Source organism: Capricornis sumatraensis, chromosome 8 (assembly GCF_032405125.1).
Source record: "Capricornis sumatraensis isolate serow.1 chromosome 8, serow.2, whole genome shotgun sequence".
Lineage (NCBI taxonomy): Eukaryota > Metazoa > Chordata > Mammalia > Artiodactyla > Bovidae > Capricornis > Capricornis sumatraensis.
The window spans coordinates 94,136,656-94,154,418 of record NC_091076.1 but is presented as its reverse complement, the minus strand read 5'-3'; the positions used below and the strand labels follow the sequence as shown (position 1 = coordinate 94,154,418).

The following is a 17,763-nucleotide window of genomic DNA, read 5'->3' as shown; positions in this document are numbered from 1 at the left end:
AGGACAGTGGGGAGGGGGACAGACTAGGTGAACCTTAAATATTTTATTTGGCGGGAAAGGTGTCTCCAGCTCATCTGAGGGGTCACCTAGCCGCCGTCGGCTCTGAACCTGGGCTTCAAGAGATGTGTTGGAAGCCCTTAGACACCCCTCCTGCCTGCCCCCCATATCCTCCAGCTACCCCACCCCCATTTCCTTTGATTTCTCAGGTCAGCTCCCTTCCCCACCCCATCTCCCCAAACCCACAGCTGAGGGAGAGGTCTGCAAAAGCTGCTTTGACAGCTGTCCTAACCCTTCCCAGCCATCCCCCAGATTTTGGAACCCTGATTCCTAGACTCTCAAAAAGCCAAGCCACCTAGTCTCTGTGGGTTTAATTTTTGTTGTTGCTTTTGATCAAAATTTTTTTAAACAATCATGTCAGTGACCTATTTAATTGGGGGTTTGTGCTTTTCCACCCTCCCCCTCCGAATGAAAGGCAAGAGGAAGAACTCTTGTCTAGGAGGTGTGGTGGGAAAGGTGGGTCCCGCTCACAGAGGAAGGTAGATAGATAATCTGCTTTGCCTCTCGGATGTGGTGCTGGGGGTGGGAGGAGCTAGTGGGGGACACTCCCTACTCCCCACTCCCCTTTCTTTGTCCTGCTTCTGGAATTAGGTACAGGGGTTCATAGGTTCTATTTCTTCTCAAGAGCCCCTGCAGAGAGCCCCATTTCCCTGTTCCAGTGCCCCTGCGCTGTTGTGTTTTAGTGGAATGTGTTTTTCATTTAAAAACAACTTTGGGGCACTTTTTTTTCCTGTTTTAAAAATTGAAAAATTCTTACAGTACAAACATAGCTGTGGGGGTGGGGGTGTGGGTGCTGTAAGAGGTCACTCAGTGCATTTTGGCACTGGGATGGGATGACTGGGGTGGGAGGACCCCTGCTCTCCCCCCGCCACCCCGTTTTTTTCTAATATTTAAGAAGTGTTTTTGTAGGTTTCAACAACAACCACAACTTGAATTTGTATCATGGGAGGTGGGAGGGAATGGCTTAGAGGTGTCTGCCTAAGCTTAAGGCCAACTGTGGAAGTTTTGTTTTCCCTTTTTTTGTATAATAAAGTAAAAATACAAAGATTTGACTGCTGTCTGATCACTGGACTCAGTGAAGTGGGAGTGGTGGCAGAGGTGACCCAACAGGCTCAGTGTGGTAAGACCCTTGAAGGCAACTTGTTTGCCTCTTCTTTCTAGAACCATCTTCCTCATTCCTGAAGGCTCCATAGCAACCTATTTTCACATTGTTTTGTGCTACTGTTCTTGCACGTTCTCAATTCAGTTTGTTAACTTAGGTAGTCAGACCACTAAGGACAGAGAATTTGGAAAACAAATTTTCTCCCAGCATGCACCGCCTTAAAAAATGAAGGTGATGAACCATTAGGGTCAGGGGTTCACCCTGATCATGTAAGGGCTAGTCATTGGGAGTTGGGGTAACCTTGAGCCCTCAGCCTCACCAGAGTGAGAAAAGACTTTCCTAAAGGACCCAGACCTCTGATGGGAAGTGGGCTGGGCCAAGATGACTCACCCTCTGAGGTTAAGGAAGACAGCCTTCCCTCCACAGGCCTCGGCTGGGTTCCCAGAACCACCAAGGGCTAAAGACCCAGGCCCACTGAAGACCTCTCCCTTCACCCCACACCCCAGTTTCATTCTTTGCCGAACTTCTGAAAAGCTCCTTGCCCCTCATGGCCTCCTGTTTCCTCACCTTCCATTCATGATTCCCCTGAGGGGAATATGTTCATCATTACACCCAGTGGATGTACACTCTTGACTGCTTGGTCTCCTCTACTGGCATTGGCTCCTCCTCCTCATTCTATCATAGGTGTTCAAGTCATTCTATGAACTTCCAGTTATCACCCATAGTAACCATTCCAAAAAGTGGCCTCTATAAAGATGTCTCTTCAAAGCTACAGACCAGTACAGACTTGTGTATCCTCTGGGATATCTTACAGGTACCTCAAGACCCCAGATGAGCGTAAACATCTACTCATTAGTATCAGCCTTAACTCTTCTCCCTGTTTCATCTCTCAGTGAAGGGAGGTGAAATTTGCTTACCGAGACCTGTTTGTTCTACTTCTTGTATCTCTCAAATCTGTCAGCCTGCTTACATCCCCATCCTATTCAAGGCCATCACCATTGCTCATCCTCTGCAAAAACCTATAACTCATCTTCCTGCTTGCAGTCTTGCCCCCTACAGTCCATTCTGCACACAGCAACCAGAGCTATCACTTAAAAACAAATCTGGTAACTTCTGCACTTACAACTTGCCTTGTCTCACCATGACCCTACAAGACCTGGCCTGTTTTCCCTCTGCCTTCTCTCACTCCACTCTCCCTATTCACTCACAAGGATCCAACCAAGTGATCTGTCTTTTGCTCCTCAAACATACCTACCACAAGACCTTTGCACTTGTTCTCTCTGCCCAAAATGCCATTCCCCCAACACTACAGATAGCTTGCTTTTTTCAGCCTTCAGACTTAGGCTCAAATGTCACCTCACAAGCCTTGCCTGACCACCCTCTCTAGAGAGGCCTTCTCCTACATCCCCTTGTTTCTGTATTTGTTTACCTGTTCATTGTCTTATCTCCCCAGACCAACACACTCAGTTTGAGATATGTTGGTGGGATTAGCTGGTGGAGACAACTTACGTGTTCATTCATTACAGTAATCCCAGCACCTACTCCCAGGTGGCTCAGTGGTAAAAACAAAACAAAACAAAAAAACTGCCTGCCAATACAAGAGGTGCAGCAGATACAGGTTTGACCCCTGGGTCAGGATGATCCCCTGGAGGAGGAAATGGCAACCACTCCAGGATTCTTGCCTTGACAGATGACCATGGCGAACTACAGTCTGTGAGGTCACAAAGAGCTGGACAAGACTGAGTGACTGAGCATACATAGCATACATTTGACAATCAAGAACGATTCATTAGGGGACTTTCCTAGAGGTCCAGTGGTTAAGACTTCCAACACAGGGGGCCTGGTTCAATCCCTGATCAGGGAACTAGATCTCACATGCTGCAACAAAGATTTCAAATGCTGCAACTAAAAGGTCCCACATGCCACAACTAAGACCTAGTGTAGGCAAATAAATAAAAATACTTGAAAGATAAAAAAGATTCTTATTCCCAGCCAAAGGGATAAGAATGGCCCACAATAATGTCATATATATATATGTATTATAAATAGCCTTTTACCCAACTCTAATTGCACAAACCATCCCAGACTCAAACACACCACACTCTCTTCTCAGGCCTCTACACATTCTGCCTATATACATAACTGTTCCCTAGAATGCTCCTCTTAACCTCTCTTTCTAGTTAATTCAAGGCTCCACTTAAAAGATCTCTTCCTCTACGGAGCCTGCCCTGATGTTCTGACAAAAAGATTTCTACCCGTTTGTTTCTTTGGCTGCTTGAATACCTCTACATTCAACCTTTTTTCTACATCAGGCTTTGCTGGGCAGTAAGCGCCACTAAGACAAGGTCTGTGTGTCTCTCTGGCTCGCTGCTGTAACCCCAAGGCTTCACCCAGAGCCTGGACCAATGTAGTCCTTAGTGTTTATTGACTGGTGCTAACTGTGGAGACCGGGCACGTGCCCAAAGAGGTCACCACCACAGAGCCACTCAGGCCAAGTGCCAAATGAAGAGTACAATCCAGTTTTAAAGGAGTTTGTTGTGAGGGTGGCCTGGGTGGAGAAGTGAGAAAGGATTTAGGTAAACAGGGAGGAGACAGGAAGGCTTCCTGGGCATATGTAAATTCCTTACGGCAGGGTATATTGGACATATTCTGAGACCAAGAAACAGATCAGTATCGTCGGAGTGGACGATTTCTGATTCACACTAAGACACTTGAAGTACTGGCCTCCTACTTGGCTCTAGACTCAAATTCAAACAACTTCTGAGCATCTCCACCAGCTAATCCCACAGTATAACTCCCAACGAATCTCAAACTCAAACAAGAGAACTGTCATTCCCCTGTATCCTCACATCACCTTTCCAGAGTTCCCCGTCTTGGTTAACGATGTCTTCAGGCTCTCTCCTTCACCCCACATATCTCAAGCTATGACAAAAACCTACTACTTTTAAGCTATCCAGACTCCCCACTCCAGAGCCTCTGCTTAAGTCTGGTCAAACAGCTCCCCTTGAGGACTCCTGACAGCCTGTAGGGTTAAATCCCACTAACTTCTGAGCACACCCTTAGTCCTGTGTGGTCTGTTCTGCTTACTTCATGCGACTTCCTCACCAATTCCTATGTTTCAGCCAGTGCAAGAAACTTTCCTGAGAAACTCTTTTACATCATTTGATTCCTCCTCCTAGTCACCTCTGTCCCCTATGGGTTTTTTCTTTTTTTTTTTTTTGGGCCACGCCACACAGTGTATTTAATCTTAGTTCCCCAACCAGGTAAGGATCAAACCTGTGGCCCCTGCAGTGCAAGCAGTCTTAATCCCTGGTTGGCCAGGGAAGTTCCTAGTTCTCTTATTTTTATCACACTGTTGGGCAATTACTTTCTTACAGGTCTGTCTACCCCACAAATTGTGAACTTCTTGAGGAAGTGTGTCTTATATTTGCATTAACACACAAAAACAGCTAAGATTCACCACTTACATTGAACCAAGTTGTTCATGTACTGACTTGTTAATTCCCACAACCTAATAAGTACTGTCATCATACTCAGTGACAAGAGAGGAAACAGAGGCAACAGAGAGTTCATTTGCTCAAGTTCATTTGTCAAGTCCACAGATTTGCATTCAGACGGTTCCTGGTCTTAACCACTTAGAACTATGGCCTCAATAAATGCTTGCCGAAGATTAAAGAGTCAATAATGGTCCCAAAGTATATGATTTAACGCTTTCTTCATTTAAACTCATCTTCTGGGGGAAGAGGGCTGTCATACACCCGTTCCAGGACTCCAGATATAGAGTAACCGAAACGGCAGAGCCAGTCTAGGCATCTACCGCGGCTGGGAAAGGCCCTTTGCTCCAGACGAGGGACTGTGAGAGCGCGCGGATATGGGTACACACAGGGGAGAAGAACCGGGTCGGAGGAAGGGTCTGGCCATTGCCTGGTAGGCTGCGTAGAGGAGAGGTGGGGGGTCCAGCGTGGGTTCCGGAAGCAGGAAAGGCGAGCAGGTGTGGGATCTAAATTAGGATGAGGGCGGGGAGGGCGCTCCGCTCAGAATGGCACAGCTCAGCCTCCGCCCTCAGCGGAGGACCCTCATCTAGGGCGTCTGTTGGTTCTGAGGCCCGGAGTGAGCTGAAACCAGCCCAGAAACACGGGGAACCGAGGCTCGGACGAGACCCCTCGGTTTTCTGCCCTGAGGTGATAACTGCGTCCCACTTCAACTCCGGCTTCTTCACATAAGTAAACTCCGGGGTGGTGGCGCTGGGGGGAAAAGAGCCGGGAGCCCGGAGGGAAGGGCGGGGGACCCTGGGCCGGAAGGCGTCCCAGGCGCCGCTGGAAGCCGGCGCTCTCTTTCGACGCCACCCGCTGCCCCCGCCCCGGAGCCGGCCGGGACGGCACAACGTCTCCGCCCCCAGCGCACCGCGCACCTCACCTTGAACGCCGCTCCACCCACCGAAATCCTATTGGGCCGGCCGAGCCGAGGCGAGACGGCGATTGGCCGAGGTGGCTCCCGAAGGCCCCGCCCATATCCCCGCCCCCGTCCCCGTCCGCCGGTACTTTGGACGGCGGCGTGGCGCCCCTCCTCCCCGCCCGGTCCCCGCCCCCTGGAGCAAATGCTGCCGAGCTGCGGCTGCCGGGCAGATGCACGCGCTCGGGCCCTTCTAGCAGGCGCGAGCAGTCGCTGGGCGCGCGAAAGCGAAAGAAGGAAGAGGAAGGGAGGGCGGGGGCGGGGTGTTGAGGAGGGGCGGGAGGAGGAAGAGGAGGAGGTTGGAGCGCGCTCGCGCTTGGCCTCGCGCCCGCGCGAAGGGAGGGGGAGAGGGGCGCGCGCGCGCACGCTCGCGTTCTCGCTCGCTCCATCCATCCATCCTCCGGTCGCGGCACGCGCGCGCGCTCCGGGCTCGCGCCGCACCCCCCGCCCGGGAGAGGCGGGCTGGAGTGGGGGGCGGGGGGAGGGGCGCGCGGACGGCGCGCGGACTGCGCGCGGGCGGGGTGAGGTGAGGAGGAGGAGGCGGCGACGGGACGAGAAGGGAGGGGAAGGGGCCATGGCCGCCCGGTGAGGCGGCGAGGCGGGGGGGCGGCCCGACCCCCCGGCCCCGGGCCCTGGGCCCCGGGGAGAGGCGAGGACGGACCGACGGACATGGGGCTCCGGAGCAGCCGCCGCCGCCGCCGCCGCCGGAGGACGCGGCCCTGAGAGGCCGCCGGGCCCCGGCGCGGCCCCCCGGGCGGGGTGAGTACGGGACGGAGACGGGGACGGGGGAGGGGCCTGTGGGGGGCGGGGGGCGGGGCCCGAGGCGGGGCTTGGGCCCCCTCCCCCCAGGTCTGGGTCAGCGCCCCTTCCCCTCCCCCAGGGCCGACGCGGAAACGCCCGGCTTCCCCCGGCTTCCCGGCCCGGCCGGGGCCCCCAGCTCTCCCCCTGTCTGGGTCCCCCCCTGGGCGGGGCAGGGCCGGCCGGGGAGGGGGCGCGGGGCCTTTGTTAGGGAGCCAGGCCCCAGCCCCCGGGACAATAGAGACACCCTCCCGGACTCCTCTCCCCGGCCGGCCGGGGCTGTCGGCGGGCGGGGAAGAAGAGGGGCCGGGACGTGTCCCACTCTGCCCACTCTCTAGGGGTCGGTCTGTCCCGGAGCGGCGCCGGCCTCCGGCGTCTCGGCTCTCCTCCCCCCAGTCGGTATGATGCGGCAGCAGTGCCGCAGGGACGGGGAAAGAGCCGAGGCCCGGCCTCCTACCCTCCCCAGTGCCCCCGGCTCATTTGTCAGTCCCCACCCCACTCTAGGCCGGCAGCTCCTTAAACTCGTACCCACCGTTCAGAGGGGCCCCGGACTGTGTGCTCTGTTTCTGAATCCTTTGGCGGGGATTCCTGGACTTTGGGGCTCTTGGAGAGACTTCCGGGCTGGTCCTGAGGGAGGGAGGGTGGTTATCTCAAAGAAGAACAGGTAAGGGGAGTGCCCACTCCTGGCATGCCATCCCACCGGATTCTACCTCCTCTTTCTTGCTCATGGTGGCTAGGATGGCCTTTTAGCTCTAGGTTTCTGTGGGCTCTGCTCTCCGTTTGTAGTGGCAGGCTTATTTCAAGGGAAGACAGAGTGGGGTGAAGGTTGTAGGGTCCTAGGGCCATTGCTACTTCTGGTAGCAGTACCCCCCCAAGTGGACATCCTGGCTGAAAGCAGAGGTGACTCTGAGGAGAGCCTGGGGAGGGGGGGGAGTGTATTTAGGAGTCTGTGCAGTTCTTTGCCACACCCTGTGGGTTTGCTTTGAGGCCTTAGAGTTCCTTCTCCTCCCCCTGCTGCATTGCACCATGGGTATGGAAGAGGGGTTTGAGTTTTGGGAACCTGGGGTGAGCTGCCGCCTCCTGTAAACCCAGACTCTGATTGGCAGTAAGAGTCCAGGGCCTGAGTTCAGGCCTGGGAAGGACTAGGCCGCCCTTGGGTTTCAGGCCCTGCAGGACCATCCAGACTTAACCGAGGCCTTAGGGAGAGGTAGATCTTGATGCCACCATTAAGCTCTGGGCAGCGAGGTGGGGAGGGGAGGTGGCAGCCATCGGAGGTGCCTTGGACTCACACCAACATCCCCCCCACATGTGTGCAGCCGTGTTGCCGCCCGCTGTGCTATGAGCAGTCAGAGCACCGTCTCCACAAGAGTTCACAAATGAAAATGGAGGAAATGTCTTTGTCTGGCCTGGATAACAGCAAACTAGAGGTGAGGGCTCCCCCACGTGTGCCTCCAGTTCTTTCTCTTGATGTCTGTCCTTCGCTATATCTGGAATCCACACGAGAGAGGAATTTGGGTAGTCAGCCTTGTTCCTTAAAGGGAAGAGCCAGCTAAGAAGGCCCAAGGATCCGGAAGAAGAAAGAACTCAAAATCAAGATGGGAAAAATGGCAAAGGAAGCTTTATTTTTGGCCAGGGCGAATTGGCAGGAGATTTGGTTGGTGAGAGTTGCCCTCAGTCCATGGGACTGTGACTCTCGTGACCCTGGATGTTCTCCCCTGGGCCCAGGCCATCGCTCAGGAGATATACGCGGACCTGGTTGAGGATTCTTGTTTGGGATTCTGCTTTGAGGTACACCGGGCTGTCAAGTGTGGCTACTTCTTCCTGGACGACACGGACCCTGAGAGCATGAAGGATTTTGGTGAGCGTCAGGGTTGAAGGAGAGCAGCCTAGCCCTTCCCTGGGAGTGCTTGGAGGGTCCTTCTCCAGCAACCACACCAGAGGTAGAACCTGGAGCTCCTGGGAGCTTAGGAATGGGCTCTGAAGAGGCCACAGGGCCATGGGTGGGAACGAGAGGTAAGGGACCCTTGCCTGCCCTGATCGCTACGTCTCTCCTGTCCCCAGAGATCGTGGACCAGCCGGGTTTGGACATCTTTGGACAGGTTTTCAACCAGTGGAAGAGCAAGGAGTGTGTTTGCCCCAATTGCAGCCGCAGCATTGCCGCCTCCCGTTTTGCTCCCCACCTGGAGAAGTGCCTAGGAATGGGTCGGAACAGCAGCCGAATCGCCAACCGCCGGTGAGGACTTCTTCTGCTAGAACCAGAGTGCCCATCTTTTGCAGCCCATCCCATGGTGGAGTTCCCCACCACCCCCTGGGACATTTGGAGGGTATAGAGGGTGGGTCGCGCCTGGCCCCAGATGCTCCCCTCTACGTGTGAAGTCGGGCAGAAAGAGATGGCAGCCTTGACCCTTCCTCTTGCCTCCCCTCGGCAGGATTGCCAATAGCAACAACATGAACAAGTCAGAGAGTGACCAAGAGGATAACGATGACATCAATGACAACGACTGGTCCTATGGCTCAGAGAAGAAAGGTGTTTGGGCATCTGGGGAATTGGGAGGGCCATCGGGGTGAGGCAGGCAGGCAGGAATTGGGTGTGTAACAGTCACAAGTTGTTATCCCTAATGAGGGAGGAGAGTGTGTAACTTTTCTTTAGGTGCCCTTAGATTGGGAACTTAAAGTGACCCTGCCCTTTACCCTTTTGTCCTACACAGCCAAGAAGAGAAAATCAGACAAGGTGAGAGCCGGGGCAAGCATGAGGGAGATTTGGGCCAAGGACAGATACCCTCCCCTTTGGGCAGGGAGTCCTCGGGTGTCTTGACTCAAGTCTGAGGTCACTGGGTACCTCTCTGGGTTCAGGGCCGAGGGTGTCTGGTGGGCAGGAGGGCAGCAGAGGCCTGGGGGGAAGGTGGGAGGAGGGAGTATGGGTGAAAGGCCTCTTACTGGTGGGAAAGGGTAGAAATTTGAGGATGTTTGTCAAATCTTTTTTCCTTCCCTGGGTTCTCGGCTCCCCCTTATCGTTACCCTTTCCCCAAAGCTATGGTATCTCCCATTCCAGAACCCCAATTCCCCTCGAAGATCCAAGTCTTTAAAACACAAAAATGGTAAGTGGGGCTGGAACAATGGGAGTGATTCTAACTATGTCTTCTGGGACTTGTTGCTGGAGGGTGGAGGTGGAGGGGCAGGGGGATCGAGGGAGGGCCTGTGATCCTTCTGTCACCCCCACTTCCTCTCTGGTTATTTTCAGGGTTCTCTGTCTGTACCTCTGCATCAAACACCCTTCCCCTTCTTTTTTCTTCTTCAGGGGAACTTAGCAATTCGGATCCTTTTAAGGTGAGTAGGGGCTATCCCTCGTAGGTTCCCTCTCAGTATTTGCCTTGTTGTGAGTCGGGTGGGCTTGGACAAGTCGGGGTCAGAACGCTAACTAGATGGGTGTCTCAGTCTTGGGTATTCATGTTCTTTGTGGGTCCTAATTCCTTACCCTGGTGCAGTTGGGGTGGAAGGAACTGTTGGAGAACTGCGGGCAACCTTAAGGCCTTAGTGCTGAGGGAGGGACGAGAGGGACTGACTCCACACCCCCACTCTCCCTTCTTTGGCCGTCCCTCCTCTAACCTGTACCTCTGGTTCTCACCCAGTATAACAACTCAACTGGGATCAGCTACGAGACCCTGGGGCCGGAGGAGCTGCGCAGCCTGCTCACCACGGTGAGGGATCAGAGAAGCGGGGAAGCCCTTGGGAGCAGGCAGAGCCACAGGCAGTGGTCGAGGCCCTGGAAGAGGCTGGTGCACAGCAGTGAGGGCATCTAGGTCTCTCTCTTGAGTTCGGTTTCCTGGCTAGTGTGGTCTGGGACCGTCTGCCATGGACGCCCTGGGGCCATTTCTGAGCGCACAGTCTAGCATTTGTACAGAAGAGAGTGTCTAGTGGCTATAGAATAGGCTTCCCCCGTCCCTCCTTTCAGCTTATATTCCTCTTCCAGCAATGTGGGGTGATTTCTGAACACACCAAGAAGATGTGCACAAGGTGAGCTCAGAACCTAGGAAGGGGGCCAGGGGGGCCCTCCGGCGCCCTCACCCTGGGCACGGGTCGGGAGTACCTTGGACTTGAGCAATGGGACTCCCACCCTCCCCCTCCCCTCCTCTAGGCCTTAGGCCATAATCTGGGGCCTCTTCATTCATCCCTTCCCTGTCTGTCCATCCCTCCCGCCTCTGCTGAGGGGAGGGGCTTCACCTGTATTCCTCAGACCTTCCCTGCCTTGTCAGGGTCTGATCATTCTCTCCCCGCCAGGTCCCTACGCTGCCCCCAGCATACAGATGAGCAGCGGCGAGCCGTGCGGATTTATTTCCTTGGACCCTCAGCGTGAGTGACCCTCCAGGAAGGGTGGTGGGTTGGGGAAGGTGAGGGTGATGGCTAGCATCCCTGAAGCCCTTCTCTGACCTCTTCCTCCCCAGTGTCCTTCCAGAGGTCGAGAGTTCCCTGGATAATGACAGCTTTGACATGACTGACAGCCAGGCCCTGATCAGCCGGCTTCAGTGGGACGGCTCCTCTGATCTCTCACCCTCTGATTCAGGCTCCTCCAAGACGAGTGAGAATCAGGGGTGGGGTCTAGGTAGGTGAGATAGCCGGGCTCCAGGGGCTCTCTGCCTGAAGTGGAGTGCGGGGGACCTTGTGTTCCCTTGCCACAACCCTCCCCTCAACCCTCTTGCTTCTTTCCTCTTCAGGTACCAACAGTTCCGAGTCACGGAAAACCAAGAAAAAGAAATCCCATCTGAGCCTGGTAGGGACTGCCTCCGGCCTGGGCTCCAACAAGAAGAAAAAGCCAAAGCCACCGGCACCCCCGACGCCCAGCATCTACGATGACATCAACTGACTTGGGTACAAGGGGATAGCCTTTGGCTGAGCAGAGCCGTCTCTCCCGACCCCCACCCAGGCAGCACAGCCTGGCAAATGGACGGCTGCTGGGGGTTTGGGCTTGGGAAGCTTGGTGGGCCAGGCAGGCAGAGGATCCAATTATGCACCCCTGGGGGGTGTCAGGGTCTTCTGCGATGGAGCACGAGCCCTCAACGTGCAGGACTCAGACCTGGACATATTATGCCTTGGACATAAGTTTGGTGGGGAGGCGGTTTTCCTATTTATTCTGTGAGTTACTGGATGTCCAGCTAGGCCAGGGGCCTGACCTGGGCACTGTGCCAGGGCACTGCCGCCCCCCCCCCACCCCAGGAACTGGACTAAGCCCTGCCGAGGAGCATCGTGGCTACCCGGGAGGCCGCGGGTTGGAAGCTGAGCCTGGAGGGGGCCTCCCCCAGCTGCCCTCAGCAATGTGAATGGGTCCGGTGCTTGGAGCTGAGGGGCAGGGCTAGGTGTGTCCTGTCTGTGTGCAGAATCCTATCAAACGCCCCCATCCCAGGGGGAGGCAGGCATGGCGAGCTGTCTGCTGAGGTAGGCGTCCCGAACTAGCGCCGCCTTCCCTGCCCCTCACAGGGGCAGCCCTTTCCCCTCAGTCCCCGGGGGCCTCCTTGGCAGCAGGAGCTGTCCTTTTGTTGTTGGGTGCCAGGAAAGGGCCTCCAGCCTCTACAGCTTCAAGGAACGGGCACGGGGAGGGTAGGAAGAGGGAGCTGTGTATCAGGATGTCTCCCCCCCTGCCTCTCCTCCCTGACCCAGGGCTGGCGAGGAGTGGGGCCCCAAGGTGAGGTGCTGCTTTATTTGAAATGTTTTCTTACCTCATTCCCTGCCCCAGGAAGGGGCCCAGCCTCACCCTCCTGGGGTGGCCCCATGTTCCTCCTGCCTACCCTGCCCCACTGCCCTCCCGGGGCAGCCCAGGTTCCCAACTGCTGCTTGCCACCCCCCCTCTTTCACCTTGACCAGCTCCAGTTCCTCTCTCGATGCTCCTGCCTCCAAAGCCTGCCCTGTCTCCCCTTCCTTTTGCCGCTTTTAAGTTATTTATTCTGTACTTGTGGTTTGGGGCTCTGAGGAAAATCCTGATCTTTTACCTCTCCCCCCTTGCTAGGAGTGGGGCGGGAAGAGAGGGTGGTCTCTGTATTGTGGGCTGTCCAGAGGGGGCGGGGTGCCATGCCTGGGAAGTGCCCCCCTGCGGGACTGTCACGCCAGTGTGCCCACCTGCCTGGTCTACATCCTGAAGAGATGTATCATTCAACCTCCACGCGGGCACCATCGCTCCCAGGAACCGAGCTGGAGGACTGCAGTCCAGGGTGGGAGCAGAACTGATGGCCCCAGGGATGGACCTGACCCTGAACCATGTTCTCTGGCGCTTGCTGGACGTGACCCCTGCCCTCCTCCCAGGAGGAGCCATCCCACATTTGGGTAGTTAGTACCCAGGACTGATCGGACTGATCTGGGTTAGGGACCCTAGAGGGTTAAGGGAACAACAGAGATGGGGCTGCAGTACCCTGTCTGGAACCCCAATCTCCCCCTGGGGTGGCTCTGATTGTGGCTGACGCCTGGTTACAAATTGATTTTTAACCCAAGAATTATGATTATTTTTTAAAAAGCCAAACAGATTTTGGCAGGAGTTAGAATAAAGCCTGGGGCCTGGGCTCCTCCGTTCTCGCCCCTCCACAGCCTTCTCCCTCCACGGGGAGGCCAGAGGGCAAGGAGGATCTCAGCCAGCCTCCAGCCTGCTCCCAGATGAAGACCTGGGAGCGGGCTGGAGATGAAGGGAGGAAGGCCGCAGGCCACTCTCCCTTCTGAGAGGCAGTTGCAGCTCAGGCCCTAATACACCCTTTCCCCTCTGGCCTCTCTGTTTCCCCCTTCTGGTTGGAGGAGGGAGAAGTGGGAAGTAGTTTGGGAACTGGTTTGTCCACATCCACTTCCCCATTGTTCCTTGGCCCGCCCTCAGGGCAGAGCCCCCTGCCCAGGCTGGGTAAGAGATGGGCTTGGTCCAGCAGGGACCCTGAGGGAGCAAACCCCCTTCCTTCTGGGGAGTGTGTGCCCCCCTACCATGTAGTTGAACAGGGGCTAGGAGCTCTCCACTCCCTTCCCTCTAACAGCAGGCTGTGTGGGTTTCAATTCCCATCCTTCCCACCCCGGCTAGGTGTCGTCCACCCTGTATCCTATCATGTGTCTGAGTGTGTGGGGGGTTCTGTACTAATTTCCATGGCCGGTGGCTTTTCCTTCCATGCATCACTCCCCCCCGCATGCCCAGGGGCCACCCGCCTGGCATTACCGCATGCTGGGGTCATTGGGGGAGGGGGGTGGGGCTCACGCTGTCCTGTGGTCTTGAGATTTTTATTTTTGCATATGTAATCCATCCTGTACAGGTAGCTAACTTTGTAAACGCTGTGTATTTCCCCTGCCCCCATGGCTGCTGGTGTAAATAAACTGCATCTCCCGTTGGTAGCCCGGCCTGCCCACCCTCATTCCCATGTTGCTGGGGGCAGAGCAACCAGCGTTCTCTTCATGTCACAGGAGACGCCACAGCCACAGAATGGAACTTTATTCAGTCACAGATACTGACCCTCCATCCAAGAGCCCCAGAGGCAAGGGCCTGGGGCCCAGTGCTCTCTACCCAGAGCTGTCCTTGGGGCTGGGCAGGGTAGGACACTGGCTGGCAGCCAGAACTGCCTCTTGCTTACAGCCTTAGGCCTAGGTTTGCAGCAGCTGTGGCCTGGCCTCTCCCGGTGCTGGGGGCTTGGCTTTGTGCCCCAGTCCCCTTCCTGACTGAGCTCTATAAAGGACTATTAAAAAAAATAATAATATAAGCAAAGTGCTTTGGAAGAAAGGGAGAACACTGGAAACTGTCCAGAACACAGAGAACACCCTATTCCTGCTAAGAGGTGGAGGGAGAAGGTAGAGGCAGCCAGGTGCCCATGGGGAAAGCTGATACAAACTTCACTCCTGCCTGTATGATTTTAGACTCAAAAGAAGGATGTTCCACTAGGAAACCCAGAGAGACTCCAGGGTCCCTACAGAAATGCTGGGGCCATGCTGAGCTGTCCTGGCAGGCAGCCCTGGGGGCAGAGGAGCAGACATGCAGGATAATGGAAAGAGCCAGGGCCACCACTGGGAGGGAATCCTCAGAGCCCAGGCTCCCTGTTGAGCTGGGCCACCAGCTCAGTTCGGAATTTCAGGACCTTAGAAGGGAAGGAAGATGACATTCTCGTTTCTACCTGAGTTGTGCTTGCACAGAGGGAATGTCTGTCCCCTCGTGGACGTGAGGGGAATGCCCATGCCTGCCTCCTAAGTCCTATGGAGGAGGACCCACCACATCCTTTCCACCCCTCCTTCCCAGGCCCTTGGGCCCAGCTCTGGCCAGGAATGGGGGGAGGCCATAAAGGAGGAAAACCATGCCTTTCATTTTCTCCCTGTGGTCCTTATCGTCCATACATCCCAAATACTAGGAAGCTGAAGAAGACAGTGACCCCCACCAGGGAGACTGTGGCAGGTGCTGTGAAGAATTGGCGGTAATTGATACGGAAGTACCAGACCACACCCAGCAGCACCACAAACACAGGCACCATGAGGCTGCCCACACTGACGCCGAGGTTGGGTGGCTCAGTGGCCGAGGAGGGGGCCAGGGAGCTTGAGGGGCCTGCAACAGCTGACCCCGGGGGTGAGCGGTGACAGTGAATCACACAGTTGTCGGTAATGTTCAGGGAACGCAGCGTGCGGGCTGGGTCCTGCAGCAGGCGGCCCTGGTAGATCAGTTTCATCTGGCTCTCCTGTCCAGGGAAGTATTTACTGTAAGGGCAAGACAAAAGGAAAGACAGAGCGAGGAATGAGAAGGCTGAAAGGCAAGGGGCTGGGGGGTGGGGGAAAATCACAGGGTGGGTTTCTAAGGAAGGATTCCCCCGCCTGCCCCATAGAGGCTGCACTTGACACTTCCAAGCCCACGTACCTCTTCAGAGCACCCACAGTATCCTCTGGCCTGGCCACAGCGAGCTCCTCCGTGTCATTGAGGAATTTGAGCCGCACGCTGATGAGGCTGGGGCTGGGAGGCAAGCAGGTGCTATCCTCCGATCTCACAGGTGCCTCCAGACTGCTGTTTCCTGGGCCTGCTTGTCTTTTGGGCAGGCCTTGGATGTCAAGCAGATGCTCAAGGCTGGGCTCAACACCACCCCCAGCTCCAGGTTCCCCGGTGGGGTCTCCCCCACCTTCGCCAGCCTCTTCAGCCTTCTCATCATTACCCTCTGATGGATGGGGGAGCTCAGTTGGCTCTGAGGTGCCTTGGCCCGCTACCAGATGGTCCACATGCCCCAGGTGAAGGACGGATGTGTCGCCAGCTGACACAATAGTGCCCAGAAGTGGGTTGCTACCGCTGTCTGCTACGTAGGTAGAGAGCCAAGCTAGGACCAAGGCTAGAATGAGCACCACCACACCAGCCACCACAGTCACCTCATTACCCACACCCTCAATAAGGGTGACATCAGAGAGCTCCATGGCCTGGCTGCTGACCGGGTCCACACTGCAGGAACAAAGGGGGACAGTATCAGCAGGGCATGAGAGGTTGCAACCAGGTTTGTTTGTTTAGGTTCTAACTGACCTGGCCCTGAAAGAAAATGCAGTTCAGTATCCTAAAGAGACACAAACCTCCTAACTCTGGACCCCCAATCTATAGCTAAGGATTTACTCTTTACCTCTATTGTGAAATGCTGGCTTTCAGGTTCCACACCCTTCCTCTCACATTCCAATCCCCCAATAAGCATGGATCACCAGAAAAACGTTACAACTTTGTTGCTGCTGCTGTTACTGTCTGTTGCTTTTCTGGGAGGTGGGGGAAAACATGCTGCTTTGAGCCCTAAGTTTCTCTAGGATTTCTTTTTTGGTAAAGCAACTGCACTCCCTGAGATGCCTCTAAGGTGGCTTCAGAGGAACCAAAAAAGCCTGGAGTTTTATTTGGGAGTTCCTTTGGAGGCATAGCAGAGCCACTCTTGCCAGATTGTGTCGTTTGAACCCACTCTCATTCAATCATGGATTGAAGTCCAGATGTCAAGAGCCAAAGAAAATCAACTTATCAAGAGCAAAATCAGACCACCCCAAAGGGACACCTCTGTAGGGACCATCAGCAGACACTGTGTGTGTCTCCTCTGAAATTCTTCTGGCAGCAAAGCAGGACAGACACCAGAAACATCTCCTAGGTCACCGTAGGCTCACAACTACAAAACCACTACCTGCATGGAACTGATTTAGAAAATATTCTAAAATGGCTCCCACAGCCCATATCGCAATCTCCCTTCTTTTAATGTGTTCTTGACAGTTTCTTAGAAAGGTAGGAAGGATCTCTGCTCTTTGGAGCACCTCTTTCCCTTGGAGAATCTCCTGCTTTCACAGCTGTCCTTGGGCAAATCCAGTCTGATGATTATCATAACCTGATTGTTCTCACAGTGCCTTATCTACCTACCCATCTCTCCACTAAACTCCTGAAAGATCACATGTATTTCTCTATGTACCACAATGCCCAGCATAATCCCATAGCAGTTGCTCAAAAAATATTTGTGGAACATACCAACATGTGAATAGTTTTTCACCTCCTAATTTGGTACGTGTGCCCTGGAGTCGGGAAAACAGAAACCCCCAAACTATAACCCTCGTCTTGCCTCTTACTAGCTCTATAACCTCAATTTTCTTAGAGCCTCAGCTTTCTCATCAGTAAAATGGGGTTAAAAATAGTACCTACCTCATAAGGTTGTTTTGAAGATGACGGGAAATCATCGAAGCAAAATACTTATAACAGTGCCCGGCACATTTCAATTGTTTAGTAAACAAATAGTACCAATTATCACTCAACAACTAACCCCTGATGGTAAGAAGGTTGTCATTAACCCTGATTTACAGAAAAGGAAACTGCTGCGAACAGAGGCAAAAACGAGAGGCACAGGCACAGGGAACTTTCGAGGAGAGGGACCGGGTAGGACCCCAGGTTTCCCTCCTCAGAGGCCTTTGCTCTCCTCAACCTGTGAGCGACCCTGATGGCACGGTGAGGAGGGGTCTCCGATCCTGCCTTTCCTGACGCGAAGGCTCCGCGTTTGGGCGGTCCTGTTCCCGCGGCGCTGGAGAGAGGTCCGTGGGGCCACTCGAGCCAAAAGGCTGCTTAGTTCCTACTGCTGTACCCAAACCCGTTTCTCCCAGCCAGCGAGGGGTAGAATCGGGTGAGGGGGTCACAAACCATCCACACCCCTCAAACTTCGGGGCGGGGCTGGGACACTGGGGGCGGGGCTTGGGTACGCAGAGGAACATGGGAAATTAAAGGGGGACTGGACGGGTACAGCACCTGGATAAGGAAGGAAGGCCTCACCTGAAACGGCCAGAATAAGTGTTTTGACTTCGCCAAGCCGGCCTGTGGACTCACCTTTCCGTAGGGGCCAGGGGAGGGGCTGGCTAGCCCCGTTTCTACCCAGGGTACGGTC

The 17,763-nt window shown here is 55.0% G+C and overlaps 2 protein-coding genes across 9 annotated transcripts; one reads left to right on the top strand and one right to left on the bottom strand.

Moving 5' to 3' along the window:
• The first annotated feature begins 7,754 nt into the window (after window positions 1-7,754).
• On the top strand, window positions 7,755-13,568 carry ATXN7L3 (ataxin 7 like 3). 4 transcript variants are annotated; one of them, XM_068976558.1, is made up of 12 exons: window positions 7,755-7,836; window positions 8,135-8,267; window positions 8,471-8,642; window positions 8,839-8,936; window positions 9,118-9,140; window positions 9,462-9,507; window positions 9,708-9,736; window positions 10,039-10,107; window positions 10,380-10,423; window positions 10,688-10,759; window positions 10,852-11,009; window positions 11,122-13,568. In XM_068976558.1, the coding sequence occupies exons 1-12, from the start codon at window positions 7,786-7,788 to the stop codon at window positions 11,268-11,270; spliced, it is 1,044 nt and encodes a 347-aa protein (XP_068832659.1). In that variant the 5' UTR covers window positions 7,755-7,785; the 3' UTR covers window positions 11,271-13,568. The 4 variants fall into 4 exon arrangements, with proteins under 4 accessions (XP_068832659.1, XP_068832656.1, XP_068832658.1 ...); XM_068976555.1 differs by having other exon boundaries at window positions 9,651-9,736; XM_068976557.1 differs by having other exon boundaries at window positions 9,441-9,507.
• Window positions 13,569-13,855: 287 nt separating this feature from the next.
• Window positions 13,856-17,763, bottom strand: TMUB2 (transmembrane and ubiquitin like domain containing 2). Of its 5 annotated transcripts, XM_068977783.1 has the most exons (4): window positions 17,034-17,549; window positions 15,544-15,821; window positions 15,255-15,432; window positions 13,856-15,097 (listed from the first exon to the last, which is right to left on the bottom strand). In XM_068977783.1, the coding sequence occupies exons 1-4, from the start codon at window positions 17,066-17,068 to the stop codon at window positions 14,731-14,733; spliced, it is 858 nt and encodes a 285-aa protein (XP_068833884.1). In that variant the 5' UTR covers window positions 17,069-17,549; the 3' UTR covers window positions 13,856-14,730. The 5 variants fall into 5 exon arrangements, with proteins under 5 accessions (XP_068833884.1, XP_068833882.1, XP_068833883.1 ...); XM_068977781.1 differs by lacking the exon at window positions 17,034-17,549 and adding an exon at window positions 17,706-17,763 and having other exon boundaries at window positions 15,255-15,821; XM_068977782.1 differs by lacking the exon at window positions 17,034-17,549 and adding an exon at window positions 17,652-17,735 and having other exon boundaries at window positions 15,255-15,821.